The following is a 20,555-nucleotide window of genomic DNA, read 5'->3' on the forward strand; positions in this document are numbered from 1 at the left end:
TGTTGGAGTTTGTATCTTAATTTCTGAGACATTGGACTTATACATTTTACACACATGTAAAGTTTTGGGTAGAAAGCTTGCTCAACTTTTGGACACAAACCTGTGTAAATTTACAGTAAGATACATAAATTTCAGATGAAATAGAATGAAGGCCATATACAACAGATTATGAAGAAAAACTTGATATAATCAGTTTAAATAATTTTGATGTAAACTTAAACCTTATGTTTGCAGTGTACGGAAAAGCTGGAATTCTAATTTCTAGAGAAAAAGCTTCATCGGCGTGATACTTTCTTCTCTAGATTCAGTTTCAGTTGGCAAATTCTCGCCACCGGTTGCAGTCAAGCCCAGCCCCGTTTAATTTCCAATTATATGCTTTTGTATAGTATATAAATAATATATACCAATTTAAAGCAGTTGCCAATCAAAGGGACTTAGAATGTGGAAATATTCTAACAAAATTATCTACCGGAACGTATCGGGCAATCAGCTGTGGTTTAATAGGAACTCATCTGTTGGTGGCACACTCAGTCAGCAGGTAAGAAGTTGGCAAAAAGAGCAAGAGCTTTTAAAGAGCAGAAATTTGTTTACAAACAATGGCTATATCTGTTCGCAGACCCAGTTGGAACTTGCGGACTCTCGCATAGATGAGAAATGGCAACAGGCCAGGTCGTTTGGAGAAATTCCGGGTCCCAGCCTCCTGCGAATGCTATCCTTTTTTATGCCAGGCGGTAAACTATTTAGTTTAAGATTTTATATCATATAAGAAGGTAATAACTCTCCCACTCTAGGAGCACTTCGCAACACAAACTTGATTCAAATGAACCGCCTGATGAGAGAAATGTACGGCGATATATACTGCATTCCCGGAATGATGGGTAAACCGAACGCAGTCTTCACTTACAACCCAGACGACTTCGAAATGACCTACCGCAACGAGGGTGTTTGGCCCATTCGCATCGGTCTGGAGAGCTTGAACTACTATCGCAAGATACACAGACCTGATGTCTTTAAAGGTGTTGGCGGTCTGGCATCTGAGTAAGCTACACAACATATATATCTTACAGATAATATCTTTAAAACGTTATATTTTTAGTCAGGGTCAGGAATGGGCTGATATTCGCAACAAGGTGAATCCCGTTCTTATGAAAGTTCAGAATGTCCGGCAAAATCTACCACAACTAGATCAGATATCTAAGGAGTTTATAGACAAGTAGGAGTTACAAACATATATTAACACTATTTGAGGTAAAGGCATTTTTTCCTTTTTAGATTGGAAACCCAAAGAAATCCAGAGACCCACACTCTCACTACTGACTTTCACAATCAGCTGAAGATGTGGGCCTTCGAGTCGATTAGCTTTGTGGCTCTGAACACCCGCATGGGATTGCTTAGTGATAATCCAGATCCTAATGCGGATCGTCTGGCTAAACATATGAGGGATTTTTTTAACTATAGCTTCCAGTTCGATGTGCAGCCCTCCATTTGGACTTTTTATAAAACCGCTGGCTTCAAGAAGTTTCTCAAAACCTACGACAATATTACCGATATTACCTCAAATTATATAGAGACGGCAATGAGAGGCTTTGGTAAAAATGATGACGGTAAGACAAAATGCGTTCTGGAGCAATTGCTGGAACACAACAAGAAGGTGGCTGTGACAATGGTTATGGACATGCTTATGGCTGGAATTGATACGGTATGATTATTAATATATTTGGTACGATTCAATACTAAATGCCTTCTTTTAGACTTCATCAGCTTGTCTGACTATCCTCTATCACTTGGCTCGCAATCCATCAAAGCAAGAGAAACTGCGTCGGGAGCTACTCCGTATATTGCCCACCACCAAGGACTCGTTGACGGATCAAAATACCAAAAACATGCCTTATCTGAGAGCCTGCATCAAGGAGGGTCTGCGCATCACATCTATTACGCCGGGAAATTTTCGCATAACACCCAAGGATCTAGTGCTATCGGGCTATCAGGTGCCACGTGGCACTGGAGTTCTGATGGGTGTCCTGGAGCTGTCCAACGACGATAAATACTTTGCTCAGAGCTCTGAGTTCATACCGGAACGCTGGCTTAAGTCCGACTTAGCTCCGGATATCCAGGCTTGTCCAGCGGCCCGAACCCGTAACCCCTTCGTATACCTGCCCTTTGGCTTTGGACCTCGAACCTGTATTGGCAAAAGGATTGCCGAGCTGGAGATCGAAACGCTGCTGGTGCGACTCTTGCGAAGCTACAAGGTCAGCTGGCTGCCCGAAACTCCGATTGAATATGAAAGCACCATTATCTTATCACCCTGCGGTGACATTCGCTTTAAATTGGAACCAGTCGGTGACTTAATGTGATATGTTTATCCTAAGCTCAAGTACAGACTATCGGTTAAGTTCAGAGATTTACTCGCAGTATTCACTAACAATATGGGAATGTAAAAAAAATAGAAGAACGGCTAGCTGGCTAGGAGGAAATTCAAACGATATGACAAGGATATCCTTCCAAGGACTAGCGCCGATTGCGTCCACGATAACGTTGGTGGGGATGATTGCGTTGGCGCTGCTGTTGATTTTGCTGCTGATTCTGATTATGGACTTCCTTGGGAGTTTGGGGCTGAGTTTTCTCGGTCTCAGGTGTTTGGGGCACCGAGTTGTTTGCCTCTTCAATGGGTTGATCCCTCATCTCCGTCGTGGGCGTGGAGTGGGCTGAGGAACACAGTGATATTAGCCAGTTTACAAACAGGTAATGCTCTTTAATTACTTGCCCAGGACGGATTGAATGCTGGCCCTCTTGAGGAGAGCCTGGGTTCCTAGGCTAGTATTGAAGCAAGTGGGTGAACCTAAATGGGGAATGATAAGTATTTAAGATATTAAAAATGCTTAAAAATATTATGTCGGCAAGTTAGCAAGCAGAAGAGACTAAGATGGAAGAGCACACACCAATAGGGCTATAGAATATGTCTTCGGAGGAGGTGGCAGGAGTTAGGGTGTCAACAGTGGGATAGTTGGATAGATGTGAATCAGTTAACGTGGCGGCAATCTCAAGGATCTGTTCAGCTTGGGTATCTGGCTGGGTTTCATCGGCCTGGTAGACAGTTATCCCGGTTTGATTACTGCCACTGGAGCTGCAACTATCCTCTGCATCGTCATCTGTTTCTTCGGTTGAGGGTTGGGACTGGGATGTAGGTTCGGATGGGAATTCGGGTTCAGGCTGAGTGTCAGGTTCTGGATCAGGATCAGTGGTGACTGTTGTGTTTGAACACATGCACGGAGTAACAGAAACAGAGACAGAATACTAACGTTAAAATGTTAATTGGGACGACGTGGAGCGATTCTCGCGTGAGTTACCTGCAGCGGCAGTATTGTTGTACAGTCGGGTATTCATCACGGCTGCGCTCATGTGTCCTGGCGAAGATTTCCACTCCTCATCCGGCTGGGCAGCGGCTGCGATCGTTATCATTCGGTTGGGAATGGGGGAGAAACAGAGAGAGATTCGAGGTCAGGGCAACGGGAAGGAAATGAAACGAGGGGGCCAAACTCACAAGTGGCTTGGTGGCTAATTTTGAATTTTTCGTTTTCGGGCCTGCAAATGAATGGATGATCTACGGAAATGACTAAGTGTATTGTTGTATCGGTATTGTATTGTATTTCATGACAACGTTTCAAGTTCAGTTTTCATCAACGCTTAATTCGATAATCGATACTTGGAGTTAACCTAGACTTAGGGGGCTACGCACGAGAGTCTTAATAATGTTCAATGTCCATTACCAACATCCGCCTGCTCCTTGTCGTTGTTGCCATTGCTGGTTGTCGTTATGTTCAGTTTTCCCTTATCATTTTCCTTCTCCTCGGCCTTGTGCACTCCGTTTTCCACCACCGCTCCAGCTGACTTCTGCTTGGGCTTAAGGTATCATTTTGATTAATTGGAGCACTAGTAAGAGGCTATTGTGTAACCCACCTGGCTGACAACCTCATCCACCTCGCCGCTGCTTATTCCTTCGCTGGAGCCGGATTCGGATTCGCTTTCCCCGCTGCTGCTGCTGCTTTCCTCCTCCTCCTCCTCCTCATTGGGCACAAAGTCGGAGTCATCTTCGGAATTCTCGTTGGCATACTTGGCCAGCATTTGGTCGATGGTCAGGTCGGCATCGGCATTGCAGTCCTCCTCTCGAGGGCGCTTAACTACGAAATTGCTTAAACCCTGTACAATCAATTTGGAGATACATTTATTAGTTAATCGAAATTTTCAAAGCCTCAAACTGACCTGCTCCGAATGGCGGACAAACACCCGGCGACTGCTGCTATCCTGCTGAACTCCTGGACGGCACATGGCTCGGGAAAACCACTGATTGAGCTTCTGGGTCATACCCTTGCCACTGCCATAGGACACCTCCTGCTGGCGCCGTCTCATCACCTTTAGGCCATGAACCCGAATGGCCCGCAGCTTGCGGCGTCTAGTCTGTATAAAGTATACCATATCCGTAGGAGATATTGGACCATTGCCGATCATCAGGGCGCCAACCGATAACCAAATGCGTGTGAGCCGCAGCAGGACGATGAGCATCAGGAATGGAGCCCAAGGCAGGGGGCGTTCCAAGGGAGCAGAAGACTTGTCTATATACAAGAGGGAGGCAAATTTAGTTAGGTTAAGGTTTTAGTTAAGGTTTTCATATTAATTTTAGGATATAATATTTGATATTTGCTCACCTTGCGGAAGACTCCACTTGGCAGTATCCTCGATCATGGCCAGCGCTTTATCAGCCCGTTCGATCACGAATTGGCCAACTCGTGTGCTAGCAAATCGCTCCGCCTGTTCGCGAACCCGATCGTAAAAGCTGCGTGACTCGTGGAGTTCGATGACTTCTTCCTCGTCGATATGGTCTCGTTGGTTCTGGTCTTTGGCTGTCGCCACGGTCTTCGTCTCCTGTGCCATCTTGCTGATTCTAAAAAGCAAATTTTATTGGATGTATTCAAGTGAGATAAGCAACTGCAACTGTAAGTAGTGCGGTATATCTGCTAGGACGTTTCATCTGTATAATTTTTCGCTGTTATATGTCAATATATGCACTTTTTTAGTGCACATTGTGGCTTTAATATGCAATCTTGTCTATAATTCGACTTAATGGCAATTTAATTCTCGGCAATTACTAGAGCTGCCATAAATTTGGGATTGCCGCGTGATTAGGTGCTGAACGAGCGAAGAATACGGTAATGCCTTATTAATAAACCTGACGATCCGAGGTCGTCTGCCAGAGGAACCGAAAGTGGATCGCTTATCGGAGCGGATCGGTACTTCGCACTTGTTTGAGTTTCGGATGGAGGATTGCTTTTGTTTTTTGTTGCTGCCGTCTGGCAAAACTTATAGTCGCTATATGTACGTATAGCTCTAATGCCTTCCGCCGACAATGACTAACGGCAAATGAAATTAAGTAGACCTAGCTGCAGAATCAGCAACAAAAATCAAAACAAATTAAGTATTTTATAATTAGACAATCCGAACTTTGTACGATTCAAGCCGGCGGAATAGTTCCAATCGTTGATTACGGGAGATCTCCGTCTCGGAGCAATCGTTGTGTGGGTGAGGTTACTAGTTAGGTTATTGGTGATTTGAAATAATACCTATCGCGAGCACTAGGCTTGCCCATCGTTTGCTCGCACTTGTGAACACATAAATTACTTTCGAAATTGATAGCATCCATTCTCATTCTTGGCGCGATGAAAGAAATCTGGCGTATAATATAAAGTTACACAAGCATAACACTCAATTATTTGATATTTTTAGCGCTTATTGCATCGCCCAGAAAATACGCGAATTCTCAATAAAATAACAAAAATAATAAAATTATCACAAAAATTTGTTCTCGGGATCAAAGTGTATCTTCCTCTCTCATAAAATGCAAAATTAAAAACATTCTGCCACACACATGCCGCACTCCGAATGAATCGTAGCGAAACCCTGTTAGCCAGTGTAACGAGATGGAAGTGCAGAAGTCTGCTCTTCGGCGAGTGAGGAATACGATGTGAAAGGGGGCGAAGGAAAAGTAGGGGAAGCAGAGCGAAAGTATAAAGTGCAAGGCACTGGGGGGAATCGAGCTGATAACGGTAGTTTCGTTTTCCTGACATAATGGCGATCGCGAATCAGCGGAGCGGCCGCACAAACCGACTTATGCGGAATTCTCACTTACCGGTCTTTTCGATTGCCTTTCTCACGCTATTTTGTGCAATTCTATAGGCCTTCTTTTAAACTCTCGTACCAGCCGATAGTTTGCCCAAAAAATGCAGTTACTAGAAGATTTTTGGATATAATAAAAAACACTTTGGCAGAACTTTCTTCCAAATCTGCCTTGAAATCCTGGAGAAACGATCTACCGGCTGCACAACTCCCGACTGACTGATCAGTGGTTCTGAAATCGCGAGTTCTCGAACCGCAATCGACTTAAGCCGGGCAATCGGCTTTGATTCGGCTCCAAAACGAGCAGTCGAGTCAACTGTCAAAAGCGTTATCTCTCGTTTGAGGTCTCACCGAATGCCTCTCTTATTATTATAATCTTGCAAAGGTATTGTTTATAGGAAGTCTAAGTGACGATGGTTATCTGCTATTGCAGATCTGCATTTAAGATCTCCCAATTATGATTGGAAATTTACAACTAGCTGGTATTTCGATTTAAAAATTTTAAAACTGATCAGTCTGAATAACCAAATATTCAAATATTTCGAAATTAGTACTTTTATTAACTCTGTGAAAGTACACATAATTAAGTGTAAGTTATACTCTACCCATTTTACTTTTCAATTAACGTTAATGTTAAATGTTAAGTAATTCTTATTTAAGGAGATTAAATTAAATGAATTTGCCATGAATATAGGATCAGCAAAGCGAAGCTTGTCGCTATAGATTTTAAAGCCTGTCGCCAATGACAATCGTGTTTACCTGGCTTGTTTATCCTGTTTGAAGGACCCTTCGTCCTTTCGGTTCTTTTGAGCAACCACTCGACCGAATTGCACTCAATTTCGTTTTCGCTCGGCGCAAAAAGCTCTCGAAGCCCAGCAAGCGCGGAAAAGCTCTCGACAAGCATTCAGTTGCGCGAAAATTCTCCACGGCAGCGGACGGCATTGCGGAGCGCTTCTCCGTCCCGCTCACTCGAAACGCGCGTTTCTGTGTAAAATCAAAGGGACTTCCCGCTCCGCCCGTTTCCCACGCGAATTTCTGGAAGGACTCCGTTCATGCTCCTCTATTTGCGCCCGCTGAAAAACCCCATTCATCTCGCGTGTGTGTGCCGCAACTAGCTGGGGATATAAAAGCAGGAAAAGTTTAACCGTGTGCAGTGTGTTGTGAAACATTATTTGCCCAACTGCAAATGCAAAACGGCAGGGCAAGTCCTGAATGGGAGAATAGGAAAATCACGAGGAGTACCAGCAGCCAGCAAGGAAACTCGGAAAAACGCGCAGGCAGGAGGATGTAGTCGCGAAATTCGTATGCACTTGTCTTGGTGACCTCACTCACACAAATTCAGCGAACTGTGTGTGTGCTTGTCAGGATGTGTAAGTGTTTTTGGCGAAATAAAAATGTTTGGCTCCCACGATTGCCATTGATAAGCCACCAAACACACCTGGCTGACTAGAAACATTCCACCTGTGACAGCTGCGTGTGTGTGTTTTACATTTTTGTATTTTGAAGCAGCCCACCTCACGTAATCCGTTATCCCTTATCCCTTATCCTTTGGGCCCGACCAACTCCCTTTGATGCTGGCGTGTGGTATATAGCCACGAGTATATGGCCGGGCTCCACTGAATGCTGCCACTTGAGCAGCTGAGTCGCTCTCAAAAGCCAACGCCGCACAATTTGGACAGCTATTTTTATGCGGGTTGAGTGCGGCTTTGGCTAAATTAGTTTGCGCATAAATTTTTGCCACGACAATGGGGTGCTCGAGTTGTTTGTGAAGAAAAGCAGACAAATAGGGCATTAAGAAACATTTACAAACACATACATAAATCATGGTCTACTGACCTATATATATAAAATCTTTAATTTGTCCGCATTTGTGGGATAACACTTGTTCAAATGTTAAGGCATGTACGCAATAGAAAAATCTTTAAGGTCAAAGATGTCTATAAAAAGTTTGCCCTTGACAAATGTGTGTTCTCTTCGAAATAATTAATCAATAGACTGTAAATAAAATATTAACAGTTAGCCAAACGAATAAAAAACTTTGAACTAAAAGTAAATGTTAGCTTTCTGATATCCGTTTGCAGCACGGAACTTATCGAACCTCCCTCGCTCCGATTTTGGCGCCATGTCAGCAAGGGGTTAGGACCGATAACCTCTGAAACGCACAGGTTCCGCGGACTTTACGACGGCCATTCCACCACCCAAACCGCCACCCCCCCCCCCTCATTTTCAGCTGCTGTTTCGTCATGGCAGTTATGGCGTCTTTGCATGCCGCTGCGCTTCCGGTCCACACACACACACACACTAACACACTCACACACACTGAGACACGCAAGTACATCGATGGCAGTTGGCATGGCTAAATGAAAATAAGTGGCCAACACACTGGGCATTCTGTTCGGTTCTGTTCTGTTTCTATATGCTATATAGTCTGTCTAGATGTCGCGTGCTATTTGCCTGATATAGTTTTTAATTATCACATGGCGCTCATTTCTCAGCTCTTCTCCTTTCCACTTTGCCATTAATTTGTTCCTGTTTATGTGACCATTTGACAAATCAACATCCAAGAGCGAAAGAGCTAAGGGTAACGGGGAAGCAAACTGTCGCCACTGGTGGCCTCGATGTGTCTGCCCTTTTCATCCCTAAGATGAACATTCACCTTCCCCACTTTCATCGCCCGCTGTTTAGGGCCCAATGAATTTCTTGATTGAAACTGCAGCCGCCATCTGCAAATTGGAAAGTGTTAAATTGAACATAACAATTCGAGCACGAACGCATAAATTGATTGTCGGAATTGGCTCAAACGCAGCTGGGAATGAAGTCAGGATGGAGTTGTAAAAGGACTCCCCTTGGCAAGATTTCGACACATATGTATGTAGGGGAAAAGAGGCAGTGGAAAAAGAAATTTTTCCCGCAGCGACAAGTTCTTTTGCTGCAATTCGCATTTTCTTATACAGAGAAACCAATAAATAATGTTTATTCTCTGTCAGCGACTGTAAAATGGAAATATTACTGAAATTTAAAAAGAAGTGTCCATTAGGGACATTAGGGATTTATATATATAAGTATTACAATTGTGTTTACCAAAAACATCAATTTTTAAACACCACTTGCATTACATTTTTGTGAGACTTTTAATTTAAAAACGCATTTCTAATGACAGGAGTGCAGCACACCAATGGGAAATTTAGAAAGTTAGTTTATTTCTTTTTCTCTCTGGATTTTTTCCTTTTGGCTATTGTTCGCCGACGTGTTGTAATTACTTGGCTCCGAAATGGCCGGCCCACAAAAGGTAACCCAGTTAATTAAAATGAAAGCTTCGGGCCAGCGCATATTGTGGCTCCCCAACTAGCACATATTCTGGTAGTATCCTCCCTAAGGGCAGACATACTTGTTCAGACACAGAAATTGAGTAATCCCTGCTTTAGAGACTCTTATGAGGCATCAGTGTAAGCCAGGCCATCAAAATGGCTGGCATAATCTCACTTAATATCGTCATTATCCTGGTAGTTAATTAAGCCACAGTCCATCGGAGATGTGCTGCATTTATGAGCTGCCAAACGAGATGTCCATCAGTTGGGCTCACGCTGCGTATACGCAATTTACATAAAGAATTGAAGCACGAATGTAAATCCTCGTTCTATGCTCCTCCACTTGCGGTACATTTTTAAGGAGACCACGATTCAAATAAGGACACAATTCGCATATATAATCCATGCATAATTCAGTTCTTGGGCTGAAGCGCAAAAAAAAATTACTAAACCGCCGGTTGTGGTGGTGGCCGAGAAAATATTGTATGCATGGTAAAAAGAAATTCCATGAATAATTCAGAGTCGCAAACAAATTGGGAAAAATCATTTATCCGAGAGCACTGCAGCGTCGGAAAATGCAAAAAGTTCAAGAATTTCCCATCGAAATTCGAGTAACTCAAGGCAGATGTTTTGATTTGTTTTGTTTGGCTTTCTGACAGCCCAGAATGTGCTAATTATGAATAGCTGATCCATATGGCGGGGATGAAAGACTTTCGTTTGTCTGGCGCGAAGCATATTTACATATATATTTATATATATACATATAAATACAAGAAGACCATAAAGCTATTCATTCATTTTCGCCTGGACGACCACCTGGGGACCCAAAAGTAACGCCCTGGCAAACGATATGCGATTAAACTCTACACTCTGTGATAAGTCTAGTTTCGGTTCGTTGCGTGCCGCGTAAACATGATAATCAGAACCACAACAAAGCCGCACAGTGGGGTACAGTGTTGCAACGCTAACGCCGATGGCAACCGGCAAAGTTGAAAACAGCGGGACACCCAGACAGCTCCATGTCCCCCAGTTTCGCATGAATGGAATGGGGATTGTGCTCGCCGGCAGTGACGTCATTTCTAACTAAATAGGACCAATAAGCCAAAGGGCAGAAAAAGACTTGAGAACAACAATGCAGGAAAGAACTGCGAAAAAAACTTTTGCTACACACGCGAAAAATGTTTAGAATTAGAAATTCAAAGTTTTAAATCAAGTCTGTGAAAACAGTTTAATAAAGAGTCGGCTTTCATATCACAGTATATATAAATGGACAGATTTCATTCATAAAAGAAACCATATTTAGTTTTCTTATGAATACATATTTAACATCAGTGCGTTCGGACGGAAATAGAACCGCTGAAATGTCAGAAAAAGTCAACAGGTGAGCAAGTGGAAAGTAGAAAGTAGAAGGGCGCAGTGAAAGCGCAAAGGAGACAGCGCTATTAGTGCCATATGACACTTGCTGACCCATGTCTAAATAATTGATGACTGGCCTTGATCGAGCTCGATTTATTGACTAAAGTTGTGATAGAAAAAGTCCGTGCACCATGTCGAATCCATAATTGATGTCTGATGTTTCCTTTATACTGCGCGATTACGCAGGCCAATTTCCGATATGGTAACGTGCATGATATGGCCAAAAACAAAAGCATTAATGACGCTGCTTTTACGAACCTGCTGCGATGAAAAGGATATACAAATACAGCAACATACAATTTCATTATTTTGGTGCCGTAAAAATGGCGGTAAAACATTCCGCTTTTATGCCTATCGAAAGCACGTGCTTTCCAGCTAACGAAATGCCACTCAGCATTGTTAATGGTATTAAATGAGGCTCGGCCACATGGCGTATGTGCGATAATTTGAAGGAACTTTCCCTTTGGCTCAAGGTTTATGGTCACAAAAGTTTTTTCTGATTGGGGACCAAAAGTTGGCTAATTGCAGGGCGCAGTCAAGATTCAAATAAATTTATTTTTTCTTAAGCAAGCAGCAACTAGAACACTTGAGAGCCCAAAAGTCTGCAACAATTTTGGGGGCCAAACACTGCCGTCCAAACTAAAGGGCCCAGTAAAACCATATATTTATGTGGCAGGCCGAACCAAAAAAGTAGGTTGAACATATGTGGTGTGTGTGTGTGGAAAACTAATGACAGGCACATAAGCCAGAAAGTGCTCCTCCGGGAAATGTTGCCCGCAAATATTAGGAATTAAAGGGCGGTGTACGAAGCCACACCTGTATGTGTGGGCGTTGGGAAATCTGCATTTCACTTGCATTAAATTAATTGAAAGTACATGGCAATGTTTTCGGTTGCACAAGAGTCAGACAATTTGCTACTGCAGCAGCAATGTCCTTGCCACAGTTTGGGCCCCCCAAGGAATTGTTGCCACCCACTGCCTATGGCCCTCTCACTCGCTTGGCTTCCATTTCATTCATTAAAATAAAATAAACTTTGTAAAATGTGCGAGAAAATACCAAAAATTTAAAGCTTTTTTACACGGGGTGCGTAAAGCTTTGTCCGTTTATCCCACACCAATGGGCTCACACTCACATTTGCATTCGGTGACGCCATCGTTGGATGCTTTTCCAATTTTCGCGGCACCGGAGAGAGAAAAATAAACCCAACTGCAGCATCGCAGGGCATTAATAATGCAAGAGGGAAAGCCGGGCGGCCACCCACAAAATCGCCCAAGAGCACCCACAACCAACAAGCCAACCACCCACCACCCTCTCACTCACATTGAACCCAATGCCACACACGCACGCACACACACATAAGCTGGCGAAAACTGTAGCTGTATGTGCGCCTTCGTTAACAATAACAAATGCCAAAGGAGAGCAAAAGTTACGGTTGGCCAAAAGCGAAGGGGCTGGTGGTGATGGAACCATAACGCCAGACAGCGAATCCAAATCCGAAGCAGTCTTCTAGGGGCACTGCCAGCGTGCAGTTCGCTCCATGCTCCGCATTGGAAAATCGCGTGAAAATCCTCTGGTCGCATCACATTTCTGCAAAATCTGATACATTCACTAAGCTTTTGTGTCGTGCTGATATATCCACCATAAATAAATAAAATAACACGTACCTCAAAGTGCAGCTAACGCAATCAAAAAGTGCTCTAGTCAATTATTCATTTCAATTTAACCCATGCTCGCGGGTATTGGCCATGTCATGCAACCGCTGCATCTCGCGAACTCTTTCAAGTCCTCGAAGAACTCGGAGAGGCCACAAGCCTCTGTGTTGTGCCACAGAATTAATAAAATATTCCCAGTTACAGGTAGATTGTGGGACACCCAGTGTATATAGCAAAGATAGATATAACGAGATTCGTTCATAATGCATATATGTAGCTTGATAGAACCCAACTGGCTGTCACTTTTCTGCGGAATGCGTGTGGAAACTGAGAAATGGCAGCAAAATAAGCAATGATTTATCACGAAGTCGAGAGATTTAGCAATTTGGACAAAAATCCCCTTCTCTAAGTGCAGCGACCATTATTTTTCAAGTTTATTAGACATCCAAGTTCACATTTATTCAAATCAAAGTGTCAAAAGTTGGCACTCTATAAATTTAGTTTTTATTGTAGTAGGTGGTAAATTAAATAAAATTCAAAATATACTTAAAACTACATTTTTCTCATTGACCCATAAAAGTTTTTACGATGCGGTGCAGTTTATGTGAATAATATTAAAAGTATAAAAGCTTAAATTTCGAATGACTGGCATTTATGTAAACACAAATGTCAAACTTTTCGGGTTGTAAAACTTGCATAGTACGTATGAGCAATTTAGGTATTATACATAAGTAGCGGCTAATTTTCTACTTTTTGATGACCACATCAACAAATGGAAAGAATCATACCATTTTCCAATTGCTCTGTGTAATTTTTATAATTAAGACAATCGCAAAAGAGCAGTGATGTCATGGATGGCAATTGAATCGCCTGAAACCATTCAATTTTCCGCGATTATTGCATTGGGCGGTAAATATGTATGAGTGTTGATTTTCGTAGTACTTGATTTATCAATCGGTCGCTGGAATTTTGTTAAATCGATTGTGGGAGTTGCGTGTTAGGTGAAATAACACTTACCCCTTCTGCCATCTTTCCACCTACTTTCAGCACGCATCCAATACGTTGACCAGGTGGATCAGGTGGAGTTGGATCAACAGCAGCAACCGGGCAGCAGCTCCACCGTCAGTGGATCCACACCGCCGCTCCAAATATCACCACATGGTTCGCCAAGTCTGCAGCAATCGCAGCGCCTGGGCAAGCATCTCAGCAAATCTGCCTCGGAGTTGAATGGTCACGATTGCCATCTCAGTGAATCACCGCACATATCACCGAAGAGGGCCAAGAGTGCCGTGGCCCAGCAGTTGGCCGGAGTCAGTTCGGGGGGCGTGGCCAGTGGCGTGGGCGTGCTGCAGAAGACGCACGGATTCTTCAACAATCTTCGACATCGCTGGAGTCGCGCGAAGAGCAAAGATCGTTTGGGTCGCAAGTCGCCCAGTGATTTTCTCGAAGAAAGCACCGACTATGCGGCGGATTATAGTTCCGAAGGCAGTTCCGTGACGCACAGTCCACGGCATCGCAGCACAACCATTGGTGGCTCACCACTGGCCAGGGAATTTCGAGCCACGGCGAAGATGGCGCAGGTTATCCAAAGATTCGGGGGTTCCATGGAGGGCAGGATAGATGAGCATCCGGAGAACGGTTCAGCTGGCTGTAGTCCACCGGAATTGAGCACTCAACAGCAACTGGAGGCCCTGCAGGTTGGTGGTATCATCTGGCATCTCTTACTTTGCTTCACTCCTTTTATCAATTGGTTTTCACTTGAATTTATCGCCTTTTCTTTTACGCAATGGCACTAACTGAAATTTTCTGGAATTTTTTTTTTTTTAAATTTTCGATTATTGCTTTGCCAACGACTTGCTGTGCTGCACAACTCTAACTAACTGATTAATGCAAATGAAAACGCAACTGCAATCGATCAGGCCAACGAACTGCGTCGCAAGCGCGAAGCCCAATTACGTCAATTCGTCTTCTTTCAGCTGCGCGTGCATCTCAAATCCGGCAGTGACCTGGTGGCCATGGACAAGAATGGTGAGCACATCCCAGCACCCAAATCCTTGCCCTGTGCCCATCACCATTACCATTACCATTACCATCACCATACCCATACCATTACCATTATCCTGCCCACTTCTTTGTGCTTAATCAAGCACTGGTCACAATGCACTGGCACTGCAGCGAGAAATTTCTTTTGTCTTTCGTCCCTGCCGCAGGACTGAGTGATCCTTATGTCAAGTTCAAGGTCGGTGGCCGTCTCCTCCACAAGTCGCGCACCATTCACCGGGACCTGAATCCCGTATGGGACGAGGTCTTCATCGTGCCCATCGAGGACCCCTTCCAGCCGATTATCGTCAAGGTGAGTCCGGGGAAGTTTTGGGGGTGACCTGTCAGGCGCTTCAGAAAAGTTGGGCATTGTTTTACACAAAGAGAAATTTTGGTGAATAAATGGAATCAGTTGTTGTGGCACTGTTTTACACAAAGAGAAATTTTGGTGAATAAATGGAATCAGTTGTTGTGGCACTGTAATATAAGGAAGAGTGGCATGTAACATATATATGTTCTAAAAAATTTGTTTATGACTTAACCGTAGTTCTTTTATATCGGTAAAAACGAAAGATACTAGATAATTACTATTTATAAGAAAAAATATAGAGAATTTAGTTGGACATTCATTTCCCTGTTTGATTCATTCTTCAAATGTATAATGCTCAGTTGAACTTTGTCCTATTTTGCTCGCTATTGCAGTGTCCAAAACATAATTAAAAGTCTTCATCTAACTTTTGTGATGATATGATATTAAATGGGGTTTCTTAGAGTTCTTAAAGTTCTTAGTGCTGTCAAAATTAGTTTTTGCGTAGATAAGGACAGCAATATGCGTTAAGAAATCGGACGCCGGACGATAGCATGGTAGCGTGGCCGAGCGGTCTAAGGCGCTGGTTTAAGGCACCAGTCTCCTCGGAGGCGTGGGTTCGAATCCCACCGCTGCCAGAAGGAAACTTTTTTATTGCACAAATCCATTTTCAGCCAGGCAACGAATAGTTTTTGAAGTGTCGGATCCACAATCTGAAGCGAATTCCCAAAAGCCCCATCTCATCTAATCAAAATGAATTTCCGTTTTGTCTCGTTCGATACGCTTTCCAATCAGGTTTTCGACTACGATTGGGGACTGCAGGACGATTTTATGGGCTCGGCCAAGCTAGACTTAACCCAATTGGAATTGGGCAAGGCCGAGGACATCCACCTGCAGCTGTGCGATTCCAGCGGAAACGGCGGAAGTGGCTTGGGCGAGATACTCATCAATTTGACGCTGTGGCCGCGCAGTCAGGAGGACAAGGAAATGGTAAGTGGCATCGATAAATCCATATACTCTATTGTTCGGAAGCGCTAATGGTGGGGGGGATTCTCGTCTGGGCCATCAATCAGCCCTTCACCCGGCGGTTATCCACAGTGAGCCAAGCGATTGTCTCGCTACCTTTTGTCTGGCACCCTTAATTGCCTCTCGACTAGCTCCGACCAAAAACCCAACTTTTATTTATAAGCGCTTGCTTACCTACTTAAGTTATTTATGGCGGAATCAGTTGGACATGGCTTCTAGTTTTATTTTTTGGATAGACACACACGAAGCATTAACTTTGATCCAGTGCCCGCAACTAACACGAACTAAAGCCGCACAATTGAGCCGTTTTCCAACTCATCATGACTAGCTTTCATGAGGTGAGAGTCACGATCGCAGTGGCTCAACAAATAAAAGCTTGAGCTGCCATTGGTATTGCATGTTATCTCTCAACGAGGGCGCTCCAAAACAAATAAATGACAAAGGGGGGCTGTGTATTTTCCCGTTTCGAAAAAAAAAACATGCGAACGTCGATTTTTAAATACCCTATGGCCAAAAATTTTGAAAACTCAATATGGAATATACAAAAGATAATGCTAACTGTGGGAATAGAAACAATAATGTAATCAAATAATATAATAAACAAAGCAATTGATTTAATTGGAATAATATTTACATAGAAATATATTTGATACTCTTTTTAGTGCAAAAACTAATTAAATGAGTAATGCTGATCCGTATCAATTATTAAATGCTTTCTGTAATGTGATACCTATTACTCTGTATTAGCAGACATGTGTAAAGGTGACTCATAATGATATGTAAGAGCAATTATCTCTAGTCCGGCATACCTCGTAATATTGCACTTAGTGTATGTATGTACATATTTCTCTCGCAATCGCAAGACCTCACTCCCAAATGGTTTTAGTCACCGTTGGAGCTTCGAAAGCGAAGTGCGGCTTTTGGGTTTTGTATTGGGGCCTGTGTAATTTGCTGTCTGCATTAGTTGGGGCTCTCGAGCGCGGATCATGTTGGGCAACAGTTGGCCCGGTTGCAAGCGGGCTCCTCGCATGGTGCTCAAACATGTGAGGCGGCAGCACGAGGAGTTGCGGGAGCAGCTGGAGCAGGGATGCGACGATCTCATGGAGGTGGCCGAGTCTTATTTTCCGGATGTCTTGCAGCATTTCCAGCGCAACTCGAAACTGGCTGAGTCATCGAAGCGATTGAAGTCACAGATCTGGAGCTCAGTGGTTACCATATTGCTGGTTAAAGCCAAGGATTTGCCCTTAGCTGAAGATGGCAGCAAGCTGAATGATACTCACTTCAAATTCAGGTAAGTTGATAACTATTAACTGGTAGTGATATCATAAAGGTAATTGATTACTATTGATTTCAGATTGGGCAATGAGAAGTACAAGAGCAAGTCTTCCTGGACGGAACGCTGGCTGGAGCAGTTCGACTTGCACCTGTTTGATGAAGATCAAAACCTGGAGATCGCACTTTGGAACCGGAACACCCTCTATGGCAAAGCCATTATTGACCTCAGCGTTTTTCAGCGCGAAAACACGCATGGCATTTGGAAACCTCTGGAAGATTGCCCTGGTGAGGTCCACCTTATGCTCACTATAAGTGGAACCACTGCCTTGGAGACGATCAGCGATCTGAAGGCCTTCAAGGAGGATCCTCGAGAGGCTCAATTGCTAAGGGAAAGATATAAATTCCTAAGATGCCTCCAAAACCTCCGCGATGTGGGTCACCTAACTGTAAAGGTCTTTGGAGCCACTGGACTGGCTGCAGCGGATATAGGTGGAAAATCCGATCCTTTTTGTGTATTGGAACTGGGTAACGCCCGACTGCAAACCCAAACTGAGTATAAAACACTCACTCCTAATTGGAATAAGATATTTACTTTGTAAGTAAAGCTAACCTACTTTTAAATGCTATATATTGCTAAAAAAAATTATTTAATTCGCTTTGTAGCAATGTTAAAGACATCACGCAGGTCCTGGAGATCACCGTTTTCGATGAGGATCGCGACCATCGCGTAGAGTTCCTGGGCAAGCTAGTCATTCCCCTCCTAAGGATCAAAAGTGGAGTCAAGCGATGGTATACGCTGAAGGACAAGAATCTCTGTGTGCGGGCCAAAGGAAACTCACCGCAAATTCAGCTGGAACTGACGGTAGTCTGGAGCGAGATCCGTGCCGTGTGTCGAGCCCTGCAGCCCAAGGAGGAAAAGCTCATCCAGCAGGAGGCCAAGTTCAAGCGACAGCTCTTCCTGCGCAACGTCAATAGACTCAAGGAGATAATCATGGATATCCTAGATGCAGCGCGCTATGTCCAGTGAGTGTATAGGGTTCCAATTACAATTTCTTTATAATTCACTGCCTGTTTTTTTAAAGGAGCTGTTTCGAGTGGGAATCTCCTGTGCGATCCAGCATAGCTTTCGTCTTTTGGATAGTCGCCTGTGTCTACGGCGATCTGGAGACAGTACCTCTAGTTCTACTGCTCATCATACTTAAGTAAGTAATTAAGTAAGAGATTCAGAGAGATCCAAATACTCAACAATTTTAATTTAGAAACTGGCTGGTTCGCCTTATAACGGGCACCACAGATGCAGCTGCTCACTACGACTATGAGTACGATGAAGATGATGATGATGACAAGGAGAAGGAGGAAAAGAAGTCCATCAAGGAGAGATTACAGGCCATTCAAGAAGTCTCCCAAACGGTACAGAATACCATCGGCTACCTGGCTTCTTTAGGCGAGAGCACCATTAAGTAAACTTTATTGTTATTTATGAGATGCATCACAGTCTATATGAACACTTTGTAATCACCAGCACATTCAACTTTTCCGTCCCCGAACTGACCTGGCTGGCTGTGGTTTTGCTATTGGGCGCCATTCTGGTCTTGCATTTTGTCCCGCTCCGCTGGCTGCTGCTCTTTTGGGGCCTGATGAAGTTCTCCAGACGTTTGCTGAGACCCAATACCATTCCCAACAACGAGCTATTGGACTTCCTCTCGCGAGTGCCAGATAATGAGGAGATTGTAAGTGGTCTTTTAACTAGCTGCATTTGCTATAAATAATAATAATATTTATTGCAGAATCAATATCGAGAGCTGCCACCATCGGCACCCACCGATCAGACGCGCAACAATCCCAAGAAGAAACTGAAAGGATCATAGTCCATAACCAGCGCTGATGCGGCAATGGCGTCCCTTTCGCCGCTGCAGTCCAGCGCACTAGGAGGAGCAGCAGGAGGAAGCGGATCGGGATCCGGATACGGCGGAAGGCAGCAGCAGTTGATGCAGCGCTTCCGGGCCAACACCAGCCAGTTGAAGCACAAGTTTGGCCAGGCCAAGAGCCTCAGTCTGAGCCATAGCGAATTCAATTAGACACCAAAGTTAGTTAGCTAGTTAAGAATCGAAGTCAACCAGTTCCACCCATAGAAGGAAACAACACACGCAATTCACCTTGACTCAATTATGCAGCACAAAATTGCTTTACTTATTTTAATATAATTATATATATATATATACACAGAAAATGAGAATATTAATGTAAATGTGCGCAGAACTCAAACTATTTACACAAAGCGATTATGTACATACACAATGATAGCGGATATAAATAGGAATCTATTGAAACATTGCATGTACCTAAGGTAACCTCTCTCAAAGATCTATTCGAATATTTACCAAAACTCAAATTGCTAACTACCAGATTCCTTTTTGCGCGAATCCAAATGCGATTAATTATTTATTGTGTATTTCAATTTGTGATATTTTCAAAGAATTTTGCAACTAGGCTTACTACTTAATGTGACTTAAACCACGGAAGCTCCGTACCGCACAGAAGTTTCCCCCAAACTCCATTTACAATTTACCACTCGATTGCACTCGACTCGTTTAAGGACGCTTTTTCATTATATACCTTTACATATATACCTAATTAAGCCTTATCCTAACCAAATTGATTGTAATTATTTCACTCGGAAAGATTGTTCAAAACATTTTCTAAAACATATAATTATTAACTTTGTCTAGGATAATCAGCTCTTAAAAGGCCCCGGCCCAGCTATACAAATAAATATAAATTAATTTCTATGTAACCCACTCCGATTGATCGATTTGATACATTTTAGATAGTTGAACTATTTTATACCCCACAAAAAGAGCAACAACAAAGTTTTTATATACATACATACCAACTCAATTAATTAATTAGCACCTAAGTTAAGTTTGTTATTTTTAAATATATATATATATATGATTGTAAAAATAAAAATATTTTTGGATTTCGCTCAAAATATGTCGCTTTGAAAAATACATTGACCACTGTGCGGAGTGATGCTAAAACTGTAGAGCTGTAACTGTCTGGGTTCTATGCAGATTCTACAGTTGCCACAAAACAGTTGTTTGTTTTGCTCGGTCCTCTGTTTACTTGCCAATTAAGCTTTCTGTGGCAGAAAATTATTAGAAGATAAAAGCTGGGATGTGTGAGTGTCGAACTAGCCACTTAAATAAACACCCCTCTTTGATATGGCTTATCAGAGTGGTTCCACTACTTATCTCTACGTTTTATAAAACGAATCCCCATTTTTTCGGTAAACAAATATTAATATTTAAACATAGTTACTAAAGCTGTGAGAATTTAATATGCAAATCCTTATATCTATAT

At 43.1% G+C, this 20,555-nt stretch overlaps 3 protein-coding genes and 1 non-coding gene across 16 annotated transcripts; 3 read left to right on the forward strand and 1 right to left on the reverse strand.

Annotated features, from left to right (window-relative positions):
- The first annotated feature begins 311 nt into the window (after positions 1-311).
- On the forward strand, positions 312-2,400 carry Cyp12b2 (Cytochrome P450 12b2). Its single transcript, NM_137526.3, has 6 exons — positions 312-538; positions 617-731; positions 792-1,038; positions 1,097-1,213; positions 1,273-1,699; positions 1,752-2,400. Exons 1-6 carry the CDS (start codon positions 440-442, stop codon positions 2,352-2,354), a joined length of 1,608 nt encoding a protein of 535 aa, NP_611370.2. The 5' UTR covers positions 312-439; the 3' UTR covers positions 2,355-2,400.
- On the reverse strand, positions 2,391-6,399 carry Jabba. Of its 8 annotated transcripts, NM_001144231.3 has the most exons (10): positions 6,182-6,399; positions 4,704-4,939; positions 4,261-4,610; positions 3,958-4,197; positions 3,768-3,900; positions 3,542-3,601; positions 3,348-3,443; positions 2,940-3,245; positions 2,765-2,839; positions 2,391-2,705 (listed from the first exon to the last, which is right to left on the reverse strand). In NM_001144231.3, exons 2-10 carry the CDS (start codon positions 4,927-4,929, stop codon positions 2,509-2,511), a joined length of 1,683 nt encoding a protein of 560 aa, NP_001137703.1. In that variant the 5' UTR covers positions 4,930-4,939; positions 6,182-6,399; the 3' UTR covers positions 2,391-2,508. The 8 variants fall into 8 exon arrangements, with proteins under 8 accessions (NP_001137703.1, NP_001188970.1, NP_001188971.1 ...); NM_001202041.2 differs by lacking the exons at positions 3,542-3,601; positions 6,182-6,399 and adding an exon at positions 5,225-5,413 and having other exon boundaries at positions 3,768-3,891; positions 4,704-4,933; NM_001202042.2 differs by lacking the exons at positions 2,940-3,245; positions 3,542-3,601.
- A 675-nt stretch (positions 6,400-7,074) lies between these two features.
- Positions 7,075-20,141, forward strand: Mctp (Multiple C2 domain and transmembrane region protein). Of its 6 annotated transcripts, none has more exons than NM_001274149.1 (12): positions 7,075-7,538; positions 13,592-14,241; positions 14,464-14,572; positions 14,755-14,897; positions 15,687-15,881; positions 17,057-17,208; positions 17,272-17,787; positions 17,856-18,215; positions 18,275-18,394; positions 18,452-18,652; positions 18,715-18,922; positions 18,980-19,984. In NM_001274149.1, exons 1-12 carry the CDS (start codon positions 7,535-7,537, stop codon positions 19,268-19,270), a joined length of 2,949 nt encoding a protein of 982 aa, NP_001261078.1. In that variant the 5' UTR covers positions 7,075-7,534; the 3' UTR covers positions 19,271-19,984. The 6 variants fall into 5 exon arrangements, with proteins under 6 accessions (NP_001286590.1, NP_001261078.1, NP_001303357.1 ...); NM_001299661.1 differs by having other exon boundaries at positions 14,521-14,572; positions 18,980-20,141; NM_137528.5 differs by having other exon boundaries at positions 14,521-14,572.
- Positions 15,448-15,529, forward strand: tRNA:Leu-AAG-1-4 (transfer RNA:Leucine-AAG 1-4). The gene has a single exon. It is a non-coding gene; the product is annotated as a tRNA-Leu (tRNA).
- Positions 20,142-20,555: the final 414 nt, after the last annotated feature.

Source organism: Drosophila melanogaster, chromosome 2R, assembly GCF_000001215.4.
Source record: "Drosophila melanogaster chromosome 2R".
Taxonomy (NCBI): Eukaryota; Metazoa; Arthropoda; class Insecta; order Diptera; family Drosophilidae; genus Drosophila; species Drosophila melanogaster.

What these genes read in the sequence shown, in the direction of transcription:
- Mctp (NM_001043094.2), top strand. Translation starts at nt 12,619, where the DNA reads ATGCTCGCGGGTATTGGCCATGTCATGCAACCGCTGCATCTCGCGAAC. An exon ending in TAAAATATTCCCAGTTACAG is followed by an intron (nt 12,749 to 13,591) that starts GTAGATTGTGGG and finishes ACCTACTTTCAG; the next exon opens with CACGCATCCAATACGTTGAC. An exon ending in GTCAGGAGGACAAGGAAATG is followed by an intron (nt 15,882 to 17,056) that starts GTAAGTGGCATC and finishes GATGTCTTGCAG; the next exon opens with CATTTCCAGCGCAACTCGAA.
- Cyp12b2 (NM_137526.3), top strand. Translation starts at nt 440, where the DNA reads ATGTGGAAATATTCTAACAAAATTATCTACCGGAACGTATCGGGCAAT. An exon ending in ATCCTTTTTTATGCCAGGCG is followed by an intron (nt 732 to 791) that starts GTAAACTATTTA and finishes CTCCCACTCTAG; the next exon opens with GAGCACTTCGCAACACAAAC. An exon ending in GTTGGCGGTCTGGCATCTGA is followed by an intron (nt 1,039 to 1,096) that starts GTAAGCTACACA and finishes TTATATTTTTAG; the next exon opens with TCAGGGTCAGGAATGGGCTG.
- Jabba (NM_001144231.3), bottom strand. Translation starts at nt 4,929, where the DNA reads ATGGCACAGGAGACGAAGACCGTGGCGACAGCCAAAGACCAGAACCAA. An exon ending in CAAGGAGCAGGCGGATGTTG is followed by an intron (nt 3,602 to 3,767) that starts GTAATGGACATT and finishes TCATTTCCGTAG; the next exon opens with ATCATCCATTCATTTGCAGG. An exon ending in CAGCATTCAATCCGTCCTGG is followed by an intron (nt 2,706 to 2,764) that starts GCAAGTAATTAA and finishes TGTGTTCCTCAG; the next exon opens with CCCACTCCACGCCCACGACG.